The sequence below is a fragment of the Montipora foliosa genome, chromosome 10 (assembly GCF_036669935.1).
Source record: "Montipora foliosa isolate CH-2021 chromosome 10, ASM3666993v2, whole genome shotgun sequence".
Lineage (NCBI taxonomy): Eukaryota > Metazoa > Cnidaria > Anthozoa > Scleractinia > Acroporidae > Montipora > Montipora foliosa.
Genome location: NC_090878.1, coordinates 24,026,009 through 24,052,275, shown reverse-complemented (window position 1 = coordinate 24,052,275; position 26,267 = coordinate 24,026,009). Strand labels below are relative to the sequence as shown.

General features: G+C 38.2%; 1 protein-coding gene across 5 annotated transcripts in view; it reads right to left on the bottom strand.

Moving 5' to 3' along the window:
• The window catches only part of LOC137973960 (single-stranded DNA-binding protein 3-like), a 38,884-nt gene extending 13,931 nt beyond the window's left edge, over positions 1-24,953 (bottom strand). For 2 of the 5 annotated variants that reach the window (XR_011117346.1, XM_068820867.1), the window contains exons 1-16: positions 24,832-24,951; positions 24,541-24,613; positions 24,342-24,403; positions 23,987-24,071; positions 16,432-16,542; positions 14,972-15,043; positions 13,606-13,632; positions 13,209-13,277; positions 12,029-12,116; positions 9,760-9,812; positions 7,267-7,328; positions 4,888-4,921; positions 2,370-2,412; positions 1,941-2,011; positions 1,721-1,787; positions 14-45 (exon numbers count right to left, since the gene is read on the bottom strand). Coding sequence is in view for 2 of the 5 variants with exons in the window: in XM_068820867.1 (XP_068676968.1) it covers positions 14-45; positions 1,721-1,787; positions 1,941-2,011; positions 2,370-2,412; positions 4,888-4,921; positions 7,267-7,328; positions 9,760-9,812; positions 12,029-12,116; positions 13,209-13,277; positions 13,606-13,632; positions 14,972-15,043; positions 16,432-16,542; positions 23,987-24,071; positions 24,342-24,403; positions 24,541-24,613; positions 24,832-24,887 (1,005 nt within the window). In the remaining 3 variants the exon portion in view is untranslated. Of the gene's footprint in view, positions 1-13; positions 46-1,720; positions 1,788-1,940; positions 2,012-2,369; positions 2,413-4,887; positions 4,922-7,266; positions 7,329-9,759; positions 9,813-12,028; positions 12,117-13,208; positions 13,278-13,605; positions 13,633-14,971; positions 15,044-16,431; positions 16,543-23,986; positions 24,072-24,341; positions 24,404-24,540; positions 24,614-24,831 lie in introns of all 5 variants that reach the window. The other 3 variants (XM_068820869.1, XR_011117348.1, XR_011117347.1) reach the window with 3 other exon arrangements.
• Positions 24,954-26,267: the final 1,314 nt, after the last annotated feature.

Below are 26,267 nucleotides of genomic sequence, written 5' to 3'. Positions count from 1 at the left end.
ACTGTATAAATACCTTAGGAAGGCCATCCATATCAGGGTTTGAATCTGAAACAAAATGTTACTTTACAATCATCAATGATTGATCATTACAGAAGTACCTCAAAATTCTCCGTCTTGTTTGAAAATAAAACAAGGATGAAAGTGCAGGTTGTTTCACAGTAACAATCAAAACAGATCAGGCAGGAAACGGCCAACAACATCAATTAGGTCCACTCAAAAACTGTCCCCATTTAAACCCTTTGCTGACCCAAGAGTGTGGCACTTCTAGATTTCACTCTGTCTAATGCCAGACAACTTTACTCGTCAATGGGGCCCCCTTCAGGCAGGAAATGGTTAACACATTGATTATTTGAAAGTCCAGGGGTTTCAACAGAATTTTAAATAAGCAGCTGGTTTGAGTAGAGTAACAGATTGTATCAACCTCCACCACATTGAGTTTTTTGAATGTTTAAGGGGGGAGTGGCACTTAACTACAGAAAGACAATGGTTGCTAAGGAAGGTTTTTAGTCAAAGAGCCCTACAAAAAGGTTGCATGGAAATCTGACATTACTTCAATCAGAAGGTGCCATGCATTTCAGTGAAAAACAGGTAAAAGCTCCCAGGAAACGAACTGTAGCATGGAATTTCGAATTCGACAAAAAAAAAGGAACTGATATTTTGAAAAGTGTATCAAAGGAGGGCCTTATGACATCATAATTTTTTTGAGAATAATTTGTAAAATCTATTTTATGTCAGGATGTTCTCATACTGCTGCATTAAAAATTTGTGAAAAACAGTTAACTCGCTGAGTTTTTAGGCATTCTCTGTTTTGGTCACATGATTTACCAAATATGGTTGTGAGTCGAACTATACAAAAGTAACAATACTTCATCAAGATTCCTAGCCTGATCATAGTTAAGCCAGTAAGCTAGTGATTAATTCATTGGAAAAGTGTGGCCCAGTGGTTAGGGCGCTTGCCTTGAGATCTGGAGATCCCAGGTTCAAGACCCGCTCTGACCACTCGTTGAATTTGATCCTGGTAGTCCCTGGTTCAACTTCCCAGCCGCACTTGTAAATAGCCAACTGGTTTGCCTCCAGCCGGTTGGGATTCTTAACAGTTGCTGTTGTTCTGTTCTGTCGTTTCGTTGTGTTTCATTGGCCCTGAAAAGCCCCTATGGGAAGCAGTCAATTAAGTATGTATTGTATTGTATTCTTTTAAGGATGGTGCTATTGTTATTGCACATACGTCCTGCACGTCTCCAGATACTCGGATTTCCTATCGGTAGTGTTTACTAATGTAGTGATATTTTGGCACCGCTTACAACTATGTGGAGAAAGCCAAACTTAGCAAGTGCTCTTGGTATCCAAAAAGAAAATTGGGGGGTAACCATGCATTTTTTGGAGATAATTAAGCTTCAATTTGGAAAGGAACACAATACACTGCTTTGTATTTAAAAGCTCTTAACAAATATTCTTGATCAATTATCTTTGAATTTAAATACCTGGTTCCCCTCAATTTTCTTTTTAGATTTCTATAACACTTGTTAAGACCAGCTTTTCCAGCATATTCATACAAGCACGCAAAACTACCTTTGAATTAGTAAGCACCAAACTTAATCTTTTCATTCCTAAGATTGACACTTGAAGATTTTATTCTGTCTAACACCAGACAATTTTACTCCTCAATGGGGGCCAGTTCCAGTTAATAAATACATAATTTGTTATTTAAACTCTCTCTTACCATTCATGACTAGAGGAGCCTCCTGGGCTCCTAGAGGTAGCGGGGGTTCAGGACCACCTCCCATGTACTGCAACAGAAAACAAAAACTTGCATGACGGTATGGCAAACACACCGACAGGAAACAAAGGACTAAGGGTGGGTACTGGGGCAATCCTTAGGAAAACAATAGAAAATAAAATAATATTAATGTACATGTACGCCAAGAGAATAAAATTATTACCGCCGGAATGCTTCCTCCAGGGACAGACTTCATCATTGCATACATGGATTCACTTCCAGTACTTGCTGGGTCTGAAACAGGTGACAGCTGGTCACAATAGGGCCGTTTATACGAGAAAAAATAAGCCGCGGCTTACTCTGGCCGCGGCTTACTTAAGACGCAAACACCCCGTATAAATGGTACAAAATCTACGTTCACGACTTACTCAACCCGCGGCTTATCCTGGCCTGGGAGTTTATACTCGTATAAATAGTTCCTTTCGCGTATTATGTACGCCGCGGCCAGAGTAAGCTACGGCTTATCTTCTCTCGTATAAACGGCCCTAATGTGATAGTCTGGAGCAAGATTTCACTCATCAAGGAATAGGGGGGAGGGGGGGGGGTGCATTCAGGACTCAATGGGTTAAACTTTGAAAAATTCTTTACAGACCTTGAGGGCTGGCCATTATTGGTGTCCCTGGTGGACCAGCGACCTGTCATAACAAAAAGCAATATTGTCAGCAAATTTCCTTGGTATGAAATTATCATTGCTATTATTAGTACATCAACTATCATTGTTAATAGCATGAGACCTACTATGTACTTATTGACTGAGTGGGAGGGCCAGACGGGAAAATATTTGGCCCGAGGTCATGGCGTACGGACCGAGCACAGCGAGGTCCATGCGCCATGACCGAGGGCCAAATATTTTACTGTCCGGCCCGACCTAACTCAGTCAATAAGCATTTTATCATATGACCACCGCGCTTTTCCCTTTTTTTTTTTTTTCCGGGTAACAAAATTCGGAATGTTCACTGACGTTGCTCATTTTGACCGAAAAGTCGGGATTTGTATAGCAATTGCAACAAAGTTGTTTTAGTTCGCATCTCGCGTGCGCTTTCATTGCAAAACTATTGAGAAAATCCCCATATGAGGGCCGTACGCGATCCTAGCTCGCGCCATCACGTACGGCCCTCATACGGGGATTGATAAATGATTTTATTATATGACTAGCTCCGTGAGCGGGCAAGATGAACCAAATCGCGCGCTCTGATTGGCTACCCGAGCGGGCAAGATGGAGCGATACTGCCCGCTCGGGATTTCTCGCTTGGTCCCGCAAGATCAAAGATCATTTTTTGGTGTTTTAAGTCATATAATAAATCCTTTATTGACCAAACTTGTTTGGTCAAGATGGCTGGATATTGGCCTCGTTCTTTTTTTGCGTGTTTATTGACCTCGACTTCGTCTCGGTCCATAAAAACGCAAAAAAAGAACTTGGCCAACATCCAGCCATCTTGACCTCACGCTTGGTCAATAACCCATACGTATTGTTTCAAAGCGAATCAATCACCCCATCCAAAATTGCATAATTTTTGAAAAGCTTCACAAATCAAAAGTCCAGGACTGTCGGTAACCTGTCAACTGACAGTTTACTGACAAGTAACATACATGTATGAGACACCGATGGATAAATAGGACTGTACAACTAACATAAAAACTTAATTATTTATGACAAACTCTAAAGGTAAGTTATCTCATAAATACATTAAGGTATGAAGAAATGTGTCTATTTTTGTCCATGACACAAAACAATACATAATTTACCACTCCCCATAAGGGCTTTCTAGAGCCAATGAAACACAATCAACAAAACGACAGAACACAATGTCAACAACAACTGTTAAGAATCCCAACTGGCTGGAGGCAAGCCAGTTGGCTATTTAAAGTGCGGCCAAGAAGTTGAGCCAGGGAGTACCAGGAACAAATTCAACGAGTGGTCAGAACAAGCCTTGAACCTGGTAACATGAGAATGTTCAGGAAAAAAATTGGAGTGCTCCCTTCCAGAGTTGAACCTACGACCTTCTGATGACTAGGTTAGAGGTTTTACCACTGAGCTATAGGAGACTCAGGGAGGCAAGGCCATCAAACTACTGTAGGTTCATGTCGCAATTGTCCCACTTTACCGCTAGGATTGAGATTGCCTGAAGTGAATAGTGCTCACAATTCAAGTCAAGATGGTGAAATGTTTACCTTGGTAAATGATTGAATAGAATATTTTTTTTTGTAATCGTAATGTCGTGGGTTTGAGCCCTGCTGAGGAACACTCAGATTTTTTCTAAGCATCAAGATTCCTCATTGATTATTCTACAATTATTCTACGAGGATGCGTTGGATATGAAGCGATTGCTAACCAACGAGGATCAACAACTATTCCATGTATAGTCGACTAAAGCATCGATTTCTGCCTCGGCTAACTCCACTCCAAAATGGCTTTTGTCTGCCATTTTTTGTCACAGCTACAAAAATGTTTTCTGCTCGCTTTATTGCACACACGTTCCTTGACCATATTAGGTACAGCAGGTATAGAATGAACTGATAGCCTGTGTCCGGCGAGCCGATGAAAATGCTGGAAATCTGATATCTCTAATTCAGTTTTTAATATTTAAAAGAAATACATTTAACAAATGCAACGTAGATTTCATGTTACCCTGCATCTGTTCAGTAATAGATCACAGATCTGGCACACAAGGCAATAGCTGAGTTGTCACTGATGCTCTTACCAGATTTTGAAGTCTTCTGTGATCTATCACTGAACAGATGCAAAGCAAAATGTTATCTCTGTTTTATTTAACAAAGAATTAAAAAGTTCTTGATGCTGATGCCAGCTATGTGTCCGTCTTCTAATAATGTAGATCATAGGTGAGAACCAATCAAAATGCATGTATTGAGCTTATATTATATAATTCTTCATTCACTTGATGGGGCTAACATTTCATCATCACCTGCTCTATAATTACATCAAAGGTAGTTGGAAGAATATTTTAAAAGCCGAGAAATGGCCATTTATTTCAGTTATTTGAAATCATCCACAATATTGAAGTTGTTTGAATTTTCTTGTGATATCAGGACTTTTTTCCTTGTCAAGGTTAAAAATCAGTGCTCAGAGACAGTCACAGTTCACTCCTTACCGATGTTGTGGGATTCCAAGGTCTACTGCCTGGCCTGTGAAGGTAAAACAAAATTAATTTTAAAGTACAACTAAACTCAACATTAATATCAAAAGCAAACATGTTTCTTAATACCATACTTACCTCAAAATTTTGCTTTTTATCTGCCTGTGAAGATGCACAATGTTATCAAAACCAGCAGTCATGGGTCAATTCTCTATTTACCTCACAAACTGCTTTGCGATGCAAAATTTCTTTGAAAAGAGAATGCAAAGCAGTTTGGAATGTAAAATCGAGAATGGACCCATGCCTCTCACATAACAGTCATGGGTCCAAATTACTGAGTTCTGCCAAGTTTATGAGACTTGCACGGCACAGAAAAAGCGAAATTCTGGGAACCATGGTGACATGTTTGCTTTGGATGGGGAGACTTACAAAAGGAACAGAAATATTTTACATGCACTTTAAGTTCAGCGGTAAATACACTTCTTGCATTGCAATATAGTTATTATATCCCTTTTCAAACTGATTGGCTTTAAATTGTTTTCAGTTCTAAAAAATTCAATTGCCTGAAACAAGGTTCAAAATATTCTCTAATTATGGTAACCAAGTATAATTTAGACTTAATTGCCACTAGTCAACTTCTTTGAGTCGAGTGATGAAGTTGTGCGAGTGTCACAACAGCAAGCAGCAAGTTGACTTGTTTCCACTGGCAGGGATTTAAATCACTATAGAGCCTCAATTTTTGGTGCGAAAAGATAATTTTTGTGTAGTCCGCACGACTGCTGCCAGGTTTAATGGCACTGAATGGCATAACTTCAACCAAAACATTACTGACACTGTATTGCGCAAGTATTGTTAGTATTCATTAAATAATCATATCACAAACATGCAAGGCTGCTTAGCACATAATATGCACAACTGGAAAGAAATCAACGCTGATAAGAGGAGAAAAGCTGTTTTAGACAGGCTGGACACTACCAAAGACAGTAAAGAATGTGAAAATGTGGAAGAATTGTTGGTTGTTTTCTTGACATCTGTTTCATAAACACTACTGTATGTCAATAAACATTATTGTGTAGCAACAAAAATTCAAAAATGGACTTACAGTGCAACGCGCCTTACCCTGGCCACCCAACAAATTTTCACATTTGAAAATTACGTATAAATACGTCAACTCAAAAACCCATGTGCAATGGTGATCAACTTACAACAGTGCGAACTTTGCAAGGAAGCGTCACTGTCAATCAAATTTACACATCCTGATTGGCGGACAATTTGTAAAAAAACTTTGTCAGGTGGCCACGTGCACGGTAAGGCCCGTCGGACTGTAACAAGAGAAAGTTTTAACAATGTTATTATTAGTCTGTTAAAGCTTTCTTGACTGAAAATAGCGGTGAAATGGTGACTAAACCGGCAGAGAAACCAGAGAGTGGTATTCTGAAAGTCAATCATCGCCTGTTTACAAGCTGGTAAAAAGACAAGTTATGTTTTTGTCTGCTTCCCCCAGGAACAAAGAAAAACAAACTAAAATGGCTACAATTTCCAGTTCTGTTGAAGGGATATCAGCTGTAAAGACAACTACAGAATGCCATACTGTATATCAACATAATTTATTACATTGAAATTAGTTTAAAATTTTTTGGTCCTGTTATTTCATATTTCCCTGGGGTTCCAGTTTGCATTGACGGCACACAAGGTACGAGGTAACTAATGGACATGTTTGTTCATTTGATGAGATGAGAAGTGTTGGTATTTTGTCAAAAAGCAAATAGAACTTCAACACATTTTGTTTTCCTGCAACTCAAACATCAGGAGCAATAACTCGATAAAGATCTACATGAACATGTAGACTTTTTTGCCATACATTTCACATTTACATGTACCCCTGGCAACTCAAACCCTTGATAGCTCACACACTCAAATCTTGACTTTTATGATGGGAAACTTTCTTTCTTGAAAAGAAGATGGCACATTGACACATAACTGGGCAGTGTTGGTGGAAGCCTTCTATTATGCGTTCCAATTCGATCAATTACGAAAAAGAAATGCTGCCCAAGAAATCGTTGTTAGTCTCGGAATTGGCTGGTCCGTAGTTCATGACTTGCTTAGAATTTAAGCCAGCTTTATGATTGGACGTTGCAAAAGAATGTCAAAGTTATTGTTTTCCAGGACATTTCTGATTGGTCAGTGTTGGAGAAAAACGCAAAAAAAAGTCTCAACCATTCATAGTTATAGTGTCCGCACTGTAAAGTGGAAGGAAGAAAATTCTTTGTTGTAATTGCATGACATTTAAGTGTCTGCCAAACCACAGCAGTGCACCTGCATTATCAAGTCTCAAAAGCTTGGGTAAGCCGTGCACATGAATTTGACTACTTACTGTACTAACGCAAGACTTACATTGGCATGTTAACCCCAGGTGCTACTGAGCTGTTAGGAGGGGGCCGCATGCCACCATAGTTCTAAGGAAAGGAAACAACTGTATTAATATTATAATAAGACTACATTGTTATATACCTAGACTTTCACTCAACAAAACAAACACTGTGATTGGTTGATTCTTGGTCACATGGCCATGATCAAATTCAAATGTATCCAGACCAGGATACAATTCCGCAGTTGTTGCCCCGCTCCGGAAGTTTTGCTGCGATTCTTGCAGGAAAAGTCTAAATATATAACAAAGCACTTAATGTACGGTCCCTCGGGAAACTAGTTAGTTTTGTTTTCCCTAGAGTCCTGATGTTTCCCTCGACTTCATCTCGGAAAAAATGAGGACTCTCGGGGAAACAAATCTGTTCCCTCGGGACCATAATTAAGTGTATAACGTGTATAACGTTAACGTGTTAACGTAAAGTGTATAACGTGTATAACATAATTAAGTGTATAATGTAAATAGATCTTTTTGGCCATAGATGTTCTTTGAGCCAATCTTTTAGCTTTAAAGACAGACTTTAGCTAGAAGTGTATAAACATAACTACCAATACATACATACAGTACAGTGTACAAATTTCTCTGTGCAACAGTTTCGTGAATCAGATAATTTTTAGACAATACATAAATAAATAAATAATAATAATAATTTGATGATATCAAGTTGAACAATAAATATATATATATATATAATTATATAATATACATATATATATATAGAGAGAGAGAGAGGGAGAGAGAGAGAGAGAGAGAGAGAAGAGTAGACTACTTTTTCATTACAGATCTAGTAACAAGCTTGTTTTGTAGGAGCATGGCGCTCCCACTCTTCGAGATCTTATAATTCTACAATGTATTTACATAAACGTGGTATTTATGCGTTCAATTTTTCAAACTTGCTTGCACAGTGTTTAGTTCTACTGTAGCTATTTATTTATTACTTACTAATTTTATAATTATTCGTTTGAATTTTTTATCTTAACAAAAATCCCAAACAAGTCCAGGTACCATTCATGTACAGTACATTGAACAGTACATACAGCATGATGATAGTTTTCCCATCCCTGTCATCAGCAGATGGCAGCTGTCTACTACCATGGTGAAAATAGCCCACTACTCAGAGTAAAACGTACTAAAACACTGGAAGCACTGAGCCCCTTTCCCTCCTAAGAATAATACTAAAACACTGGAAGCACAGCTCCTTTCCCTCCTAAGAATAATACTAAAACACTGGAAGCACTGAGCCCCTTTCCCTCCTAAGAATAATACCAAAACACTGGAAGCACTGAGCCCCTTTCCCTCCTAAGAATAATACTAAAACACTGGAAGCACTGAGCCCCTTTCCCTCCTAAGAATAATACTAAAACACTGGAAGCACTGAGCCCCTTTCCCTCCTAAGAATAATACTAAAACACTGGAAGCACTGAGCCCCTTTCCCTCCTAAGAATAATACTAAAACACTGGAAGCACTGAGCCCCTTTCCCTCCTAAGAATAATACTAAAACACTGGAAGCACTGAGCCCCTTTCCCTCCTAAGAATAATACTAAAACACTGGAAGCACTGAGCCCCTTTCCCTCCTAAGAATAATACTAAAACACTGGAAGCACTGAGCCCCTTTCCCTCCTAAGAATAATACTAAAACACTGGAAGCACAGAGCCCCTTTCCCTCCTAAGAATAATACTAAAACACTTGCAGCACTGAGCCCTTTTCCCTCCTAAGAATAATACTAAAACACTGGAAGCACTGAGCCCCTTTCCCTCCTAAGAATAATACTAAAACACTGGAAGCACTAAGCCCCTTTTTCTCCTAAGAATAATACTAATAGATTTTACTGTGTCCAATGCAAGAAGATTGATTTGAATCATCAATGGAGGCCAGACCACTTCAGGGATGAATGAGTCCTGCACTCAAAAACTATAATAGTGTATGTCCTCAATAACATCAGTTTAAAATAGCCTGCTACTTCCATTGTAGGAAATGATATATGAAATGAATCATATATTGATTGGATTAATTGCATTCATAACTGCAAGGATCATAGCTTCACTTGATTTCATATCCCAGTTCAAAATATGATTCACTTCATAATTATATCATTTCCTTGGCTGATTCATTCATCATGGGAACATCAGACCCCACAAATGACCAGTTCTCAACATCAGTGGCTTCATAGCTCAGTTGGTTAGAGCATCGCACTGGCATCACAAGGTCACAGGTTTAAACCCCGTTGAAGTTCTGAATTTTTTAGGCTTCTCTACACAATCGATAAATTGTGTTCATAACTGTGAGGATCATGGCTTCACTTGATTATAATTTTCACTGTGTAGCCAGCTTCATGAAAACATCATGACAACCCTCATCTTTAAGCCTATGAAAGTTGTTGTTCAATCTAATGTACTACTGTACTCATCTCAAGACCATCACCAAAAAGAGCCACTTTTGTCTTTTTAAATTGTTTCTTACCGGCGGGACAGGAACTCGAGGATGATTCATTCTGCTCATTTGCATGGGTTGACCTTTAATTAAAAACAACCAAGAACACAAACGGTTCAATCCAGTGCTTTGTTTTATTAATTCAAACTACAATTTGCAAAGGTTGTTTACGTTTGACTTAAGTATAACAAAAAACCAAATCAACCTATTTCAACTCTGTATCTCTTCAGGCAAGCACAACGTAATTCAGACAATCACAACTATGGTGGTGGACAAAACACTGACCCCCAGTCCATGGACAACCCCAGCGGACTACCCAAATAGACTACCCTAAAAATACTATTTCAAATGAGTATGTTGGTGTATATGTAAACAGCATTGAAAATAGTTCTTACTTAAGCCTTAAAACACCCATTTTAAACGGTGTTGATCAACAGTATAATAAGTCTAAGCACCCATTTTAAAAAGGTTAGCTTTGGATAATTGTTGTAATGGTCGATTACTTCAGGTAAGTGAAGTGAAACTGGTGCAATTCCTGGATTTGCATATGGCTATGCGGACAAAGATAAACAAGGTATGTGCAATTCAAGAATAAATTAATCAAGCCAGTTCTTTCAACATACAGTACTCATTTCAAATGGTATTTTTAAGAGTTAGTCCATTTTAGGGTAGTCCAATTGGGTAGTCCGTCTGGGTATTCCAGGGACTGGGGTTCACGCAGTACTAGTGACTGTTTTGTCCACCACCCACAACCATCCACTTTTTATCACAATTATTCTTTGACTATTTGATTTCCTGTTTTGGCTTTCTTGTTCACTGTATTAATAATCTTTTGCGTGTACTTCAGGTTCACAAGTTCACAACTTGTAATGTGGTACATCACAGATAATGAGCTTTTGCACTATAACCTTAATTGCCATAATACAGTGTACAATCATTGACACAACATCAGCAGAAACAAACAAACAAAAGATCCTGATATGACAAGCTGATATACATGTAAAGAGACAGCAAATTGCTTTATTCAGGTATTAATCACATGATTTTGAGGAGCAACTTTTCTCAAAGACCAAATAAAGGGGGAGTGCAATTACATGTATTTGTACATGAAGTCTTTGCAAACATTTACAACTGCTTATTTAACCCAAATTACACAAGAAAAATCATAGTGATTACTTATTAATAATTATAATTATACATGAAAATTATAACTTATCATAATAATGCAGGTCTATCATGGGTTATGAATGAAGTACAATGTAACAGGGCTTGCATTTGATTGGTTATCTGTGAGTTTCTTTCAATTGATCACTGACCAATCAGAATACTTGGTTTGTTACCTCCTTCTGCAGTGCAAAACTGCTAACCAATTGGAAAGGAGGAATTTTTCCATGTATATTGTTAATACATGAAATCACACATTGCTGCTTGTCAAGAAGCATGAAAATTTTCTTATTCTAGCTTCTTCTTTTTAAGAAGTTGCTCTGAGTCAATATCAGCACAGGAGCAAAGGAGTCCTATTTGACCATTTTGTTCTTGTTGATTTGAAACACAGTATGTGATCAAACCACATACAAATGATCGTGTTATATCCCATCCGCGAAACAAAAGCCGCATACAGTAATGACTGTGGGCTTGTCACTAGTGGTCAAATTGTGAATCGTCTATAAATCACTCAAATTTGGATGAAACTGCCTTATTTAATTTCCAGCAGTTGGTGTGGAAACTCTCCCAAGTCTTAAAAAGAAATGGTAACCAGAAAGCACATGAAATTCAATTTTTCGAGGAACCATTTTCCAAGCATTTTAAGTTCCATTAATTTTCATACAATGTAGACCAGAGAATACCAGTGACAGAAATGCATCGGCTGTGAGTTGTAAGGAGATACATAGGAAGTGAAATCAACTGTTAGTAATTCAAATCTCATTAAACAGCTGATTGTCCGGTTTTGCACCATGACATGGAAACTTTGCGTCAAGAAAAACAGCATCAGCACCAGGATAAAAGACAAAACAATAGAAAATTCAAAGTGGAAAACAAATCTCTCTTTAGAAATTGGTGAGAATTTTCCCAATTTGTTTTGCGTTTCTCAATCCTGCTGACGCAACGCTTTAACTACAATATAAATGTAAAAATTAATATTTGACTATAAAAAAATGCAATAAAACATACACTTTACACTTATCTTAAACTCATCAACAAGATGAGCTTGGGTGTTGGTGCCTAAAAGGTCGCTTGTTATTAAACCATAAATTTCTATTAATATAAACAAGGGTCAAGAAGGACAGACATTGCTCACCTTGGTAACTTCCAGGTTGTCTTGTTGGGTCCATGGTGCTTGGTAGCAACGGTTGTGCCCCAGGTACACCTGCTACACCCCCAGGAGGCTGAAAAACAGATAAAACAGTCAACCTCTTGATCATGAGTTGAGACAGGCAGTTGTACTGGCCTCTGACTATAGATTGGATTCAACAACACCATGCTTCACAAATATCTCCCGAGTTGCCCTTTGCCAGTTGGGGTTCTTAACTACATGTAGTATACACTACCATTTCAACAAGAACAACAACAATATTTTTTGATAGTACATTTCCTTTAAGATTTTGCAGCATTTTTGTGAAGTTAAAAACCTAAAAGGTTCTACTAAGGATGCAATAGTCTCCCCCTTAGGCAACCCTAGCTAACTGAATAACAAAAGCGTTATAATTATTTCAAGCTACTACACCCGGCCTTCATTAAGCATACAATAAAATTATAAAGGATCCAGCCAGTGTATGCAATAAGTACAGAAGCAGGAGGGGTGATAAGTTTGTGCAAAAAAATCAAATTAACTAATTATACCTTTACTCAAAGAGTTACCATGTCGTGGCCCCTACTGATGAGTGAAATTGTCTGGCATTAGCATAAAATCATTCGGTGTCACTCTTACATGGAAAAGGATGAAAGGGAACATGGTTTTAGCAGACAGAGATAACAAGGTCTCCATTGACAAATAAAATTGTCTGGTGTTAGACAGGGCAAAATATAATTATGTCACTCTTTGGAGGAAAAGGGATAGATACATTGTATATACTGCAATCAAACAAAGTATCAGATCGATCATCTAAAAAACACGACTTACCAGTACCCATTGACTCCTAAGAGTGTGAATTTGACAGATTTTACTGTCTACCCCCAGACGATTTTACTCATCAACCGCATGGGGGCATCCAAGGGTGCCTAATGGTTGAATGGGTTAACTACTAAAAAACTGTCCCCTCCATTAATTAAATTACATTTACATGTAACATGATTCATATTTTGAATTGGCTCTCATATAATTGCTACAGCATTAAACAAAACATGATCACATGCACAATATGATGACAATTTCTTCAAAATGTGAAAATTTAAACACCTTGGAGTTTGCACCGAAAGTTTCCTTGGTTCCCCCCCTCCTCTCCCCTGCATGCCTTTCAGGTTATTAAAAAATTATCTACCTGTCCTGGTATCCTAACATTAGGCGGTCTATTTGTTGCTGGATTATATCTTGACATGGCATAAGGTGTCTACAAAAAACAAATAATTATTTTTAACAAGTGTCACAGACTCAAAGCATGTGCTTTAATACAAAAGGTTTAAGTACATGTACAGGTCACTCTCTACAAGTCGCTTGTTACAAAACCTTTACCAAAGCTAAACGTAGGCTTCAATTAGGCCTAAAGACAACGTTAACGTTTATGCCTAAGGTTTGCCAACTTGAAGGTTTTGGGTTGGTTTAGTATAGGTAAAACAATGACCTGTAACAAGTGACCTGTGGAATGTGACCTGTGCTTTAAACCTGCCAGTGCTAACTAGGCATGATAGGCTTAAACACAATCAAGGTTTGAACCTTACCTGATTGGGCATGTATCCTTGAGGTGGCTGGAAGTTAAGATATTTCATTGTTAATTAAGTGCAACACAAATATTAGACAAGACTTGAAAAAACATGACAAAAGTATGGTTAATGTTACAAGTAACACCTTGCTAAGATTACTACAATTTCCATAATTCTGCGGAATCTCATCTTCACGCGCTAACAGCGAAACTGCATTTTGGCTTCCATGAAAACTTCCACGACACATTATTCCAAAATGGCTGCCATTTTACATGTAGTATTCGTTTGTTTCCATGCAAATTGGCCCTGATGGCCTCATTCAAGGTTAAGTATTCTTTTGAATTTTATGTTTGAAAGTGAGGCCATAAGGGCCAATTTGCATGGAAACAAAAGAATACTAAAATAGCGGCCGTTTTGGAATAAGGTGTATGCCAAGCAAAGAGATGTCGACCCGAAACCACAGATCCTGAAATCAATTGATGCATGACATAACCTTCCAACCAGCATCTTCAGTTGCCACGGTACATTTTTACATTGAACTCAGCACCAATGGGAAGCCATGGAATCAGTACAAATCCTATTTTCTGAACAACCTCTAAAAAGATATCATAATGGTATTCGAGCTGTGTATTAAACAAAAACTCCAATTCACTTTCCGAAGGTGGAGTCGATCTTCCCAGCTTTGTTCAGAAATTTGATTGATAGTTTAGCGCTTAGTACTATACTAAGGTGAGATTCCTTAGAAATATGAAAATCGCCGTAATGGAAAATCAAACTTTACACTCTGATTATACATGTATCAAGGCCATCACTGACAGGCATTTTTCATACAAGGAATTTAAGACTTTAAATTTGTACCACCTTGACAAATTCTTGGCCTTCCTCAAGTAAAAAAAAACTACATTATTTGCAATTTGTCAAAGGGACAAAATTAATGTTTTGCAGGATTATCAAATCAGAGTCCTGATCCTTTTCTCTCTAACAAAAATCTTTGCATGGGCAGATTTAATGAACTACTAAATTCCATTGTGCAAGGATTTGCACATTGTTTGCGCATGCTCATTTGCTTAAACCATTAACGAAAAAAAAAACATTTTGCATATGTTTCTGTTTTATTTAAGCCTTTACAGTACAAGAAGTCAATCTTGAAAAAAAGAAATAAGGAAAATAAACTTTCACCAAAACGTTGAAAACATGAAACAAAAGTTCATGCTAATTCTGAGTTAATTGGCTTTCGAACAACCGGGCCCAGGGATGTGATTTCAAAGGTACCATCATTTTTGAATTAATGTGGTCAGGACATTTGACTTGTAGACACTTGAACAGAGGGAGTCAGTTCCACACTACAGGCATGGACTGTGTACTTGACAATATTTACCATTACCTGATTAGGCATATAACCGGGTGGAGTTTGATGTGACGGAGGTTGATGAGGTGACGCTTGTGGTTGTGAAGACTACAAACACAAAGAATGAGATATCATAATAAAGCAAGCAACTTTAATTTATGGCCACCTCTTGTTACTGACCATGCACCTATCACAAACAATGAGGTTCATTCAATTAAGTCCATCATCACAACTTCCTTCTTATAAACAACCACCTGAATTCCACTAAAAATTGGGCTGACACTTACATGACGTTCAACTTTTAAATGCTATTGACAAGTTGTAGCCAAAACTCTGTTGTACCATATATTTACATATAATACACAAGATGCAGCATAAAGTCATGGTTTCTTAGAGATACATGCTTTCATTCTCAATCAACTTTGGATACCCACAGAGATGTGAGCAACAATGTAATGTGTCGGTTATAATAATTATGTTTAAGATGTTATCCTCCATTCTGGTTTTGAAATCGCCAGTCGCTTGTGTTGCTTTTTGTTGATTGCCATCTTCGATTATCCGTCATGCTTGAACGAATTTGAAGAAAAACAGAGGCTGAAGCACTCCCTTTCTTACCACAGCCTTCTCATAAATATCTTAACACAATTTTAAAAAATCAGCCAGTGTAACAGAGCGGGGAGTCAGGGTGGTTTAGTGGTCATCAACCATGCCTCCCACCTCTGTGACCCGGGTTCAACTCTGGCGTCGGATTGTATGTGGGCTGAGTTTCAGTCGATCTCAATCTGACTCAGAGGGTTTTTCTCCGGGTACTCCGGTTTTCCTCCCTCCTCAAAATCAACTCCCAGCCTATTCCATCAGGCTGTGGTGCTGTGCTCCGAGGTCATACATGGGTCGTGTTCAATACAATTTAGCCTCTGGATTAAAATTCAAGTCTACAAAGCATTGCTCTCCTCGCCTGTGGTTTTCTTCTTTACATCAAGTACATTTAGTCATCCGGACTATTGCTACGTCATAGCCTCTTTTGCATACACAAAAACAAAGATGGCGGATTTCAATTTAAATTTGCCTATTTTTGAAGCTTTATTGTTGGCTATTTAAACACACTTAGTCCAAATGAGTGGTCAAGTATGACAATACAGGTAAAGAACTTTGGATCCAGAGAAACTTTTTCTAGACTGTATTTTCCGTTTAAGCCAAGATAATATTTCCCACTCTTTCATTTTCTTGCTAACACCCCAAATAATATATTGTTTGGTGTCATCTCGGCAGGGTGCTGCAAGCCCAGGTACATGTAATTGCATTTCCTTTGAGATTTTTTGAAGTATTTTGTGCAGTTAAAAATCTATTAAGAAGTTTCTAAGGAGCCAACAGCAAGCCATTTGCACACCCTTCATTAACAACACCCCAGAAAGGTTCCAGTCGGTGTAAAAGAGAGTGGAAAACCTAGCTACTTTACTCGTGTATACCAAGGGTAAACAGAACACAAGATTGCTTACCGTAAAGTAAGGAGGCATTCCTCCTGGCATGTTAGTCCCACCAGGTGGACCTTCATTCATCTGAGGGAATCCAGGAGAAGGGACAGCTCCCTGCTGAAGATTGGGAATCACCTGATGATGGGTTCATTAAGCTGTTATTATCAAATATGTGTCTCGTCATTTATCCATGTAGCTGGCATATAATTTGGCATTTGGTATGGCCCACTCAGTTCATATTACCGAGTAATCTCTAATCTGCACATGGCACAAATTGCAGAGTTTTAAGCAACAACATTAGCTTCAGCAATATGGACACCATGAAACCCTAATATCATTGGTGTAAAATGCAACTAATCAAGTTGCCAGTGCAGCATACACTTTAAAATCTGGTTTTATCAAACAAGTTAATGAACCTGGTCGAATTACCACTGCAAAAGATTTTGACCTTTATCAACTTCTTTGATAAAACTAAATCTTCATGTTTCACTCTCCCACCGACGCACCACCACAGTTTCTTTCGAAACTAGAAATCAGCATACACTTTAGTACATTTTTTTGCAGTACTCTGCAAAATGCAACAGTGAAATAATCAAATTTAAGTTTTTCTGTTGCAAAAATATGAGCATACAACAGTGTATCATACATTTCTATCTTTATGTCCAAACCCGTTGTGCAGATTCAATTATAGAGAACATTGCCTGTAAAGTCCAACAAGAACTGTCCCACAAACAAAGGGACAAAAAAAATTATATTTAAAGAAACAATAATTATGATTATTGCCTGTGCACATTAATTAAATTCCCAAATACATGGGTATCCCAAGCTGGGTAAAGCACTGTTATTTACTGCTAAAGGCATTAATCGGACCTCCCACAAGGTTCATTAACCCATTATCAAAGCAGAGTTCAAGAAGTAAATTTTGTATGGTGTTCTTGAGTATAGAGTCTTTCAAAAAAATGTAGGAAATGCAGGGAAATACTACAAATTTAATTTTTGTAGTTTCTTTTAGGTCTTCATGGCAGGTTTGTAGTGTACTGTGTGGTTTTCTTTTGACAATTGAAAACTAAGCACAAATAAAGCTGAATTTTGCTAGACTTAATTTTTTAAAGCTATTCTATCTCTTTCATCTGTGAATAACTAAACACTGTCTTAAAGACTCATTTCCACCCTTGATGCAACACAATCATTTTTTGTTGTTGCTTTGAAAATGGATCTACTGTTGAATAGCATAATTTTAAAATTATTCCAATTGGCTAACTATTCTTGTTGCGCCAGTTCATACTGAATTATCACCATGACCTTGATTGTTGTGTGGTTTACCGGGGGGTTTTAAATGTGGCTAAATATGATTTAGGCTAAGTTAGACTCGAACTAATGCAGTCAGCGGTTTCACCCCTTACGATACGTGACCTGCGGGGTGGCCCTTTGGGGATTTGCAGGGCCTTTGTGTCTTGTTGCTTTTCTCATGCATTGTTGCTTGTTGATCTTTGCGGATCAATTGCTCTTGTTAGCGAATCTTTGCAGATTCTCGCCCCTTCCCGGCCCTGGCCTCCTGCTTCCTTGGTGATCTCAAGGTAAGTATGGGTCAGGAAAGTTGTTTCCACTGATTACTCAGTGTGACGGTGCCAGTTAGCAGCTGCGTGTGGGGGTGGTTCCCGCTTCCAGGGTTGCCATGGATACCTCCCCTTTGGCTTATGGCTTCTGCTCCCCGCTAACCTTCTGGGCACCAGTTCCCAAGCTCATCTATTTGTGATGAGTTTAACTAGTGAAAACACTAAAATTATTAATTAGCTTTATGGAGTCAGGTGATTTAAACATTGAACAATCACCGGAGCTCTGAATTTGTACAGTTAAGCAGACAGCTACAACATGTTTGCCACAACAAACCATCGTGTTGTTCGACTTCAATCGGAATATTTCCAAAATATAGATACAGTACTTTGGTGAAATTACGAAATGATAAACAGAGAACACATTCAAAATTGGGACTTGAAAGATTGATTGACGGATCGCTTTTGATGAAAAAGATTATGAAGGGCTTTCAGAGATTTCTCGAATTTCTCTCATTTTGTGATACACAAAAATTCATGCACAGTGCTCAAACTTAGCGGCTGTTCAGTCGTCCCAGATAACCAGAAAGTTTACTGGGCGACTAGTTTTTGGTAAAATGAAAAGGTTGGTTGCCCAAAGAAAAAACAATGGAGAACCCAGCCAAAAATAGAAAATGTATTGCTTAAAAAGCAGCACCTGACTCACTCGTCGGTTTTTGTTGTCAATGTCTGATAGTGGTGTGAAGTTATCAATAATTAATTTGCCGCAGTTGAGTATTTTCCCATGTTTAGATTATTTGCGGCTTTTACCAAAAATTGTCAGACAGAATTTAGGGTGGAAATTTTCTGGCCTTTAAAACATCTACTTTTGACAAGGTAATAAGGAAAACTAGTTGCTATGTGATGCGGCAGGCAAGAGGACAACTTTATCTACATTGTAGGTCCTTGACATTCAAATCCTACCGAGGACTCAATGTTTCAGTTGTCTTTCTGCCTTTTGTTCCATTTTTCTCAGAATAAATTAAGAATATAACTTATGCTTATAAGAATTATCTGAAATACTCTTAAAATACCAGCTGGGAAAAAAAGTATGTTCTTTTGGATTTTAAGCGTCTCTTAAACAGCTGTAGACGTTTTCAAGACATCTTAGAAAATTAATGTAAGCTGTTTTCTTTCACTGTTGCTTCCCTTCAAATACTTTATGCAACTACAACTCTACGTCAATGCCACATCATTATCACACATTTCATACACATGTAGTTCCAGATAACACTGCAACCAACTTGAAAATTCTATGAGGTGTAGAGACAACAGAGAATACACTGGCACATGAAAAAATGGGCCACTGCTGTGGATGTTCCTAATTTAGAACAGTAAGTACAGTACTTCAATTTCCGCAATAGCTATGGCCTGTGCTTTTAGGACATGATATTTTCAGCTGTGTATACATCCTGATTAAAATAATAAGAACATTTTTAAAATCTGACACCTCGAACCTATGAGGAGACCTCCATGCTCTGATTCAGGATGGTGGTGTGGGATGCACATGCATTTTCAGTTTTTCTTATTATCATGGAGTGAACAAAGCTTACCTTAACATAAATGAATCGGTTTCCAACAACTATAAAATGTGTCATCACAATCCCCATGGTCAAAGAGCAAAAGCTATTAATGCATGCCAATTGCATGGCGACTTTTTGAAACTAGAGAACTTGAACTGCCAACTTTGCAGAAGGATGAAAACATTCCATTGGAAATTTAAAAAAAATATTTTTATCCAAATTATTTAGTGTATTTCATTAAATGAAGATGACAGTTTTTGACTGGTCAATATATTCACTCCACAGGCACCCCACGGACACCCCCATTTGACGAGTAAAATCGTCTGGGGTTAGCCTCCCAGGGGTCAATGGGTTAATAGAAATAGTAATCTTTATTATTTGTAATGCATATGCAAGCACAGATATAATGGTCAACAGGCCATTTCCGAGTTCATCTCTGCCTCCTCTTCAAAGCGAGTCTAAGTGCGAAGTTTTTCTTATGAAAATTAGTTTTAATTGATATTTTAAGTAGAACTAATTAGCATCACAAAAACTTTGCACTTAGACTCGCTTTGAAAAGGAGACAGACTTAAACTCACAAGTGGCCTATTATTCTACATGTATGAAAGAAAATTAATATTTATTTCAGAGTATTGACGACTAAAATTAAAATGTAAACTTTGTGATCATAAGATCTAATTAAGAATTAACTACCTGCTTCCAGCACTCAAGTCAACAGAACAATTTTCAAAGCAAAGAAATGATAGGTCAGCTAATCTTAACAACCTCCACATCACTCAAAAGCTACGACCCCTTGAACCCTGTGACTCCTACACTGTAGGAGCGAGAATTGATAGCTTTTACTCTGTCTAATTCCAGATGATTTTACTTGTCAGTATTAGGAGCAGTTCAGGAAGCAATGGATTAACAACCTCCCAATCCACTCAAAAATGACATTGTCTCCTTTAATCCGGCCCATTGACTCCTAGGATTGAGACTGCACGATTTTACTCGTCAAGAAAGGATGGGTGGGGGGGAGGGGGAAAGTTGCTTCAAGAATCAATGGGTTAACCCTTTCACTCCCAAGAGTGCCACTTATAGATTTTACTCTGTCTAACGCCAGACGATTTTACTTGTCAATGGGCCGGGGAACCCCACGGGGGTGAAAGGGTTAACTTCCACATCCACTCAAAAACTCTCCCCCCTTTACAGTAAATGCAAAAGATTTCTAATGGTATAACACGGAGTTTCTCACAACTCACTTACATTAATTGACATGCGCCTTGAGTATCAGAAGTGTGAGTATACCGAGAAAATGCATGTGACTAGTGCAACACTCCCTGGAATTCCTGCCCAGGAGGCAATGGAACTCTGGATATGATACTCTTTTGGACCCAGTCAGCAACAACAACTCTCAGAAATAGGCGAATTCAGAAAACAAGTTTCTATGCGTTTTCAAATGCCTGCACTTTTGTAACTATCCAACCTCCTTGAAAGATATGGCTAAACTACAATCTTTATCATATTATTTAAGAGGAACAAACGTTCTCTCCCTTCCAAAACTATCTACTACGACATATGGCCTACACTCATTTACATATTCTGCACCTAAATACTTGAACTCTCTCCCAGATAAATTCAGGACAACTGTTAATGTTAAAGAATTTAGATGCAAGTTGTCCGTTTATAAATTGATACCAGCTGTATAGCTCTATAAATTTGTTTGTCCACCAGCAATTGTACATTACAATATTGCTATGGATCTTTTTCCCTGGAGATTGGTTGAAAATTAAACCTCCTGTACTAGGCTAAGCAGAGGTATCTTTTCTTTTGCGTTTGCTGGGCTTACGAGTACAGGAAAAGAGGCCTCTGTCATGGGTCGAAACTCACTGTGTTGAGCATGTGCAGTGGTTACTTAGTGACCAAATCCTCACGTTTTACTTCACATGTTTTACGGGCTCACTTTAACAACAACGGAATGACTGAAAGAATGCGAGAGACACAGCGCACCCAAGTCACAGTCACCAAACATATCATGAGACATGGCCAGTTTTGAACAGTCCTGTCCAAGTTCATGGGTCACAGCGGAACTTTGAATCAAAGTGAGTTTTGACCCATGGCAGAGGTTTCTTTTCCTGTACTCATAAGCCCATCGAACACAAAAGAAAAGATACCTCTGCTAGCAGGGAAAATCAAAATGCTACATAATATGAAATACTGAAAGATTCTGATCAGCTAAGTTTTATGATTGGTGGCTATACAATGATCACATGGGTAAACACTCCATCACTGTGGCCTTGTAATGCTACATTCCATAAATACCTCTCTATCAGTTAGATTTTGGAGTCCATAAACTACTTGATCGAACTAAAACAAATTTTTCAGGGCACCAGCTAACACAGTGAATCACATCGATAGTTTCCCTAATTTTTCTTTCGAAAAATTTTTCTCTGTATTTTGGTGACCCCATTTTCAGTTGATGTCCAAACCACATACTTTTTTTTCATTTGCTAACAGAGACTTCACACTAAAAATACAACTTTGTCACTCAAACCATGTTTACAACACAAAGCCCTGATTCATCTTGTCAACACTAACAAAAGAATTCCTGTTTTCACAAAGCTAAATAAACAATGAAATTTTTGAAACATATGCTCAAAACTATTTAAAACATGAAGCTGGAGTCATGTCTGGCAAATTGATGGACCCGCATGAAATAGAAAGAAAGAAGCATCTTGTTTAATTCAAAAACACAACCACACTTTAATACAGCAATTGAAAGACTAAGCAATCCTATAGGCCGGGTGACAATAGGAATTCCTGTCAGCTTTTTTTCCCAAAATGTTTCGATTCGTACTGGAAATTCAACACCTGCGATACAGTGGGGTTTGCATTGATAGAGCAGCAATCACAACTCGTAAAGCCTAGTTTGGACCACTTTATTTAATTCAAAGAGCCATGAACATGGAAAGCGGGGGTGCATGGTTTTAAATACTACCGACCACCCATGTCGTGGCGTACGCCTTGACAGTTTGTCTACCTTGAAAAAATAAAAAAACCGGAGCTATTTTTGGGCATGCAAATTTGTACATTCGCGCGTCAATGGCCACAGATTATCACGCGCGTAACGAGAAATTGAGCGAATAATTGCGGCATAAAACCGTTTCCACTCTATTGAGTTGGCTGGAAGAGAAGCTTTTAACGAGATCGCGGAATTGCGAGAGCTCAAAATCGACGAATGAGTCCTAAAATGTGACAACATAGATGTATTCTTGTCTGAAATTATGCAAATTTTGGGAAACCTCAATGCGAATCTCGCCCATAGTTTATCAACACAAAATAGTCACCGACGACTCAGTCGCGTGGTTTCGAAGCCGATCACGCGTTCGATTCGATCGTTTGTTCGATTGATCTTTGCTTACACGATCTTAGCAGGATCTAAGCGGTTTACTCATCGTTGATATAAACTAAAACACTTCATTGTAGAATCATTGATCTCATTATATATACATCTTCCACCAACTACACCTGACCCGATCTGTCGTAACTATACCGTGGTGTAATTTATTCAAAAATGAAGCGTTCATGAGAATTCAAGCAGTTGTGTACGTGGGTTTTAAAATGTTAAGAATAAGAACATTCCCTATTTTGGAAAATTAATAACATTATCGAGCCGTGAGCTTTTTCTTTATTTAACTTTAAGGAAGGCGAAAGTCTAATTTGGCGAATAAAAAAGCAACTGGTGGCGAGTGTGCTACAAAGACCATTGTTCGTATTCGAGTTTTAAAACACAAAACTATCACAGAATAAGAAAGGTAGACTATATCCGGATAGGAAGCGGTCTATTGCAAAGTTTGCTGTATATGATAAATCAAAGTTTACCCTGTCCTTTCCACGGAGCAATATTTTCTGCGTTTGATGAAAAATTAACCAGCGAGGCTCGATAGGAATTTGAATATTGGCTGTGAGCATTCGAGACTAAAAGCTGGCAACCTTTTAAAGACCTCTAAGCATCTATCCGATCATAAAAAGTAAGAAAAACAATAAAAGATGCTTTGAGTATCAGTTACGTTTCACGAAGAGAGCGATTATAATTCTCACGGGACAGAATATGCATTCTCTGTGAAAGGAAAATGACAACGGTACACTACTCGAGGACAGGCAATTCTCGGCCGTAGTGTACAAAAAAACATTTCCCTCCCATCTGCGTGTTCTTTTCCAATTTTAAATGGCTAGCGATCACCTAGATGGAAATCAGGTTCTGATGTTCCAATTCTTCGCCAGCCATAACAATCGCGCCGAAGAATGAAGCATGTTTCAAATCGGTGATCTTGACTGGTTTCCGCGCGTGTATAATGTAACAATACACTCGTCGATCTAGCGTGACAAAAATGGTGTACGCACAAACGAATAATCGCTCTCTGGTAAGAAGCAGGGTGGAAATTGAATCTAGAGTTTAAAAAGTATATTCTAATATGATCTTACATAGTCGTGGAAAGCTTTGGCTTCACTCGAGTGGTCACAACTGTCTCTTCTCTCGGGGGCCGCGCAATACAAATCCCAAAACACGCTGCAGTGAAGAAAGAAAAAAGACAAACACCAAAAAATGAGATGAAGCGAACAGCTATAATTTGGGCGGGAAATTAAAAAACAACTAGGATTTCACAAAGAGGAAAGGTTTATCAAAGCCACCAATATCTTAATTTAGAAGCCAAGAGAATACGAACCGCTTGTGATGCGAACGAACGACTACAAAAATCATAGCTTGGGAGATCTTTTTAGAAAGGTAATGAATTCGAACCAACAACTACCTAATTAGTCCAGTCATTGGCGAACTTACCACCACCACGAATGAAGAAAGCCTGGAGGTTCTCCAAGAGTTATATTTTTTTCCCATCGTATCTGTAAAAGAAGGAAATTCTCCCTCAATAGTCGTCAACGCAAGACATTTCGCGAGGACACACTGTATGTTTCAGTACGAGTCCACAATAAAAGCCAACTTGCATCCAACATTCACCAAAGTGAACCATACATTTTACCTCATTAAGAAAAGTCTGTGCGCTCTTTTGAGCTCCCACGTGTAAAAGGTATTCGTAGACGTACAAGGCCAGCCTGCGAAGAACGAAATACGGACGAAAACAAACCTGTTACATCTTATGAATGCACAGACATGGTGGACAGTTATGGCACAAAAGCTTCGCTCGACCCGGCGATGAAACTGTGGAAATTCGCCCGCAATGGCCCTAGTTTTTAAACACCATCCCCCATTTTCGGCAACGCTGATTCCATTTCTGTAAACAGATTTGCAGGAAAAATCAACTAGAGCTTACTTTTCGCGTGCCTGAGCATCGGAGGGCACCGTGTTCGCTTTGCCTTTGGAGTACATGCTGTGCTGGCCCTGTCAAAGATGTGTCACTTGCGTTCGTCATGGCTTGTTGGGTCCGCGTCACAGACCGGGGCCTAGCGCTCGGTAACTATAGAAACCATTAGTATATCGACGCTGATTGGCCAACTGGCAAGAACTTCGAAATCTATTGGAAATATTCAAGAGGACTGGACTATGGAACATATGTTTGTGTACAAAATCTGCGTCATTAATTAACCGTACCGTTGAGGTGAAACCATTTTTAAGCGAGTTATGTTATTCGTCATCAAAGCGAAAAGGCGATGCTTAAATTAGTTTTTTAAAAACTTGTAAGATAAGACATACTTGTAGACAGATTTTTATGCAAGAGCCAGCTGAACAAAGTGGAAGAGCTGGATCTTTGGAGATGTAACCAGCAAATAATTTGTAGATTTAAAAAAATATTAATACTGCAAGACTGGTTGTATACGGCTGTGAAGATATAATTTTTTTTTGATAAGATAAGACATATAAAATTCAAGAAAGCAGCCGTGGACAATAATCCTACTGGTCATGATACGTTGTATGAACTGGTTTTTTTTTTAATTTAATTTTTAGTTATTTATTTTTAATTAATGACATGTTTTATTGCAAAAACAGAGGCACAACTTGCAATTTGAATAACGTACAGTACAGTACAGTACAGTACAATACTCCACTACTTACAATGTAATAGTAGCACAATTATATATTAATGTCTTATTTATAGAGTGATATCTACGCTACTTGCAATACTAACAATACGATTTAAACACTACATACTTTGCATACAATACATACAATACAGCACTCACGGCAAAATGCGCGCGCTGAAGAGAAAATTGTTTCAATTAACTACACTTATACCCCGGACTTATACTCATCGCAACTGCACAATGTGGTCCGCTTCTTCCTATATTTATAATAATTACCGTTACCGTTATGAAACTTGTGATCTGATAGCATAATTAAGAATAAATAATAATAATAATAATAATAATAATAATAATAATAATAATAATAATAATAATAATGAGTAGCTTCATCGTTAATTTAACTGTCCATTTATATTACGCATTTCCAGTGTAACGCCTTAAATAATGTCCACAAAAACCCTCCAATGCGAATTCCTAGCGTAGTTGGAAAAGACTGGTTTGGCCAGCCGAAATAGAATAATAACGATAACTTATCATATCATATATCATATATATCATATATCTTTATTTACCTTCGGATTTTTTAGGGTAGCTTGGTGTAGCTAATATCTCCGAGCATTTACCCTCCTAACTATGATACACCACAGAAGACAGACCACAACACCGGGAACTACATGCCCTACTCTTTGCGACAAGTGTGCGGGTTCTCCCACAGGATTATGAACAT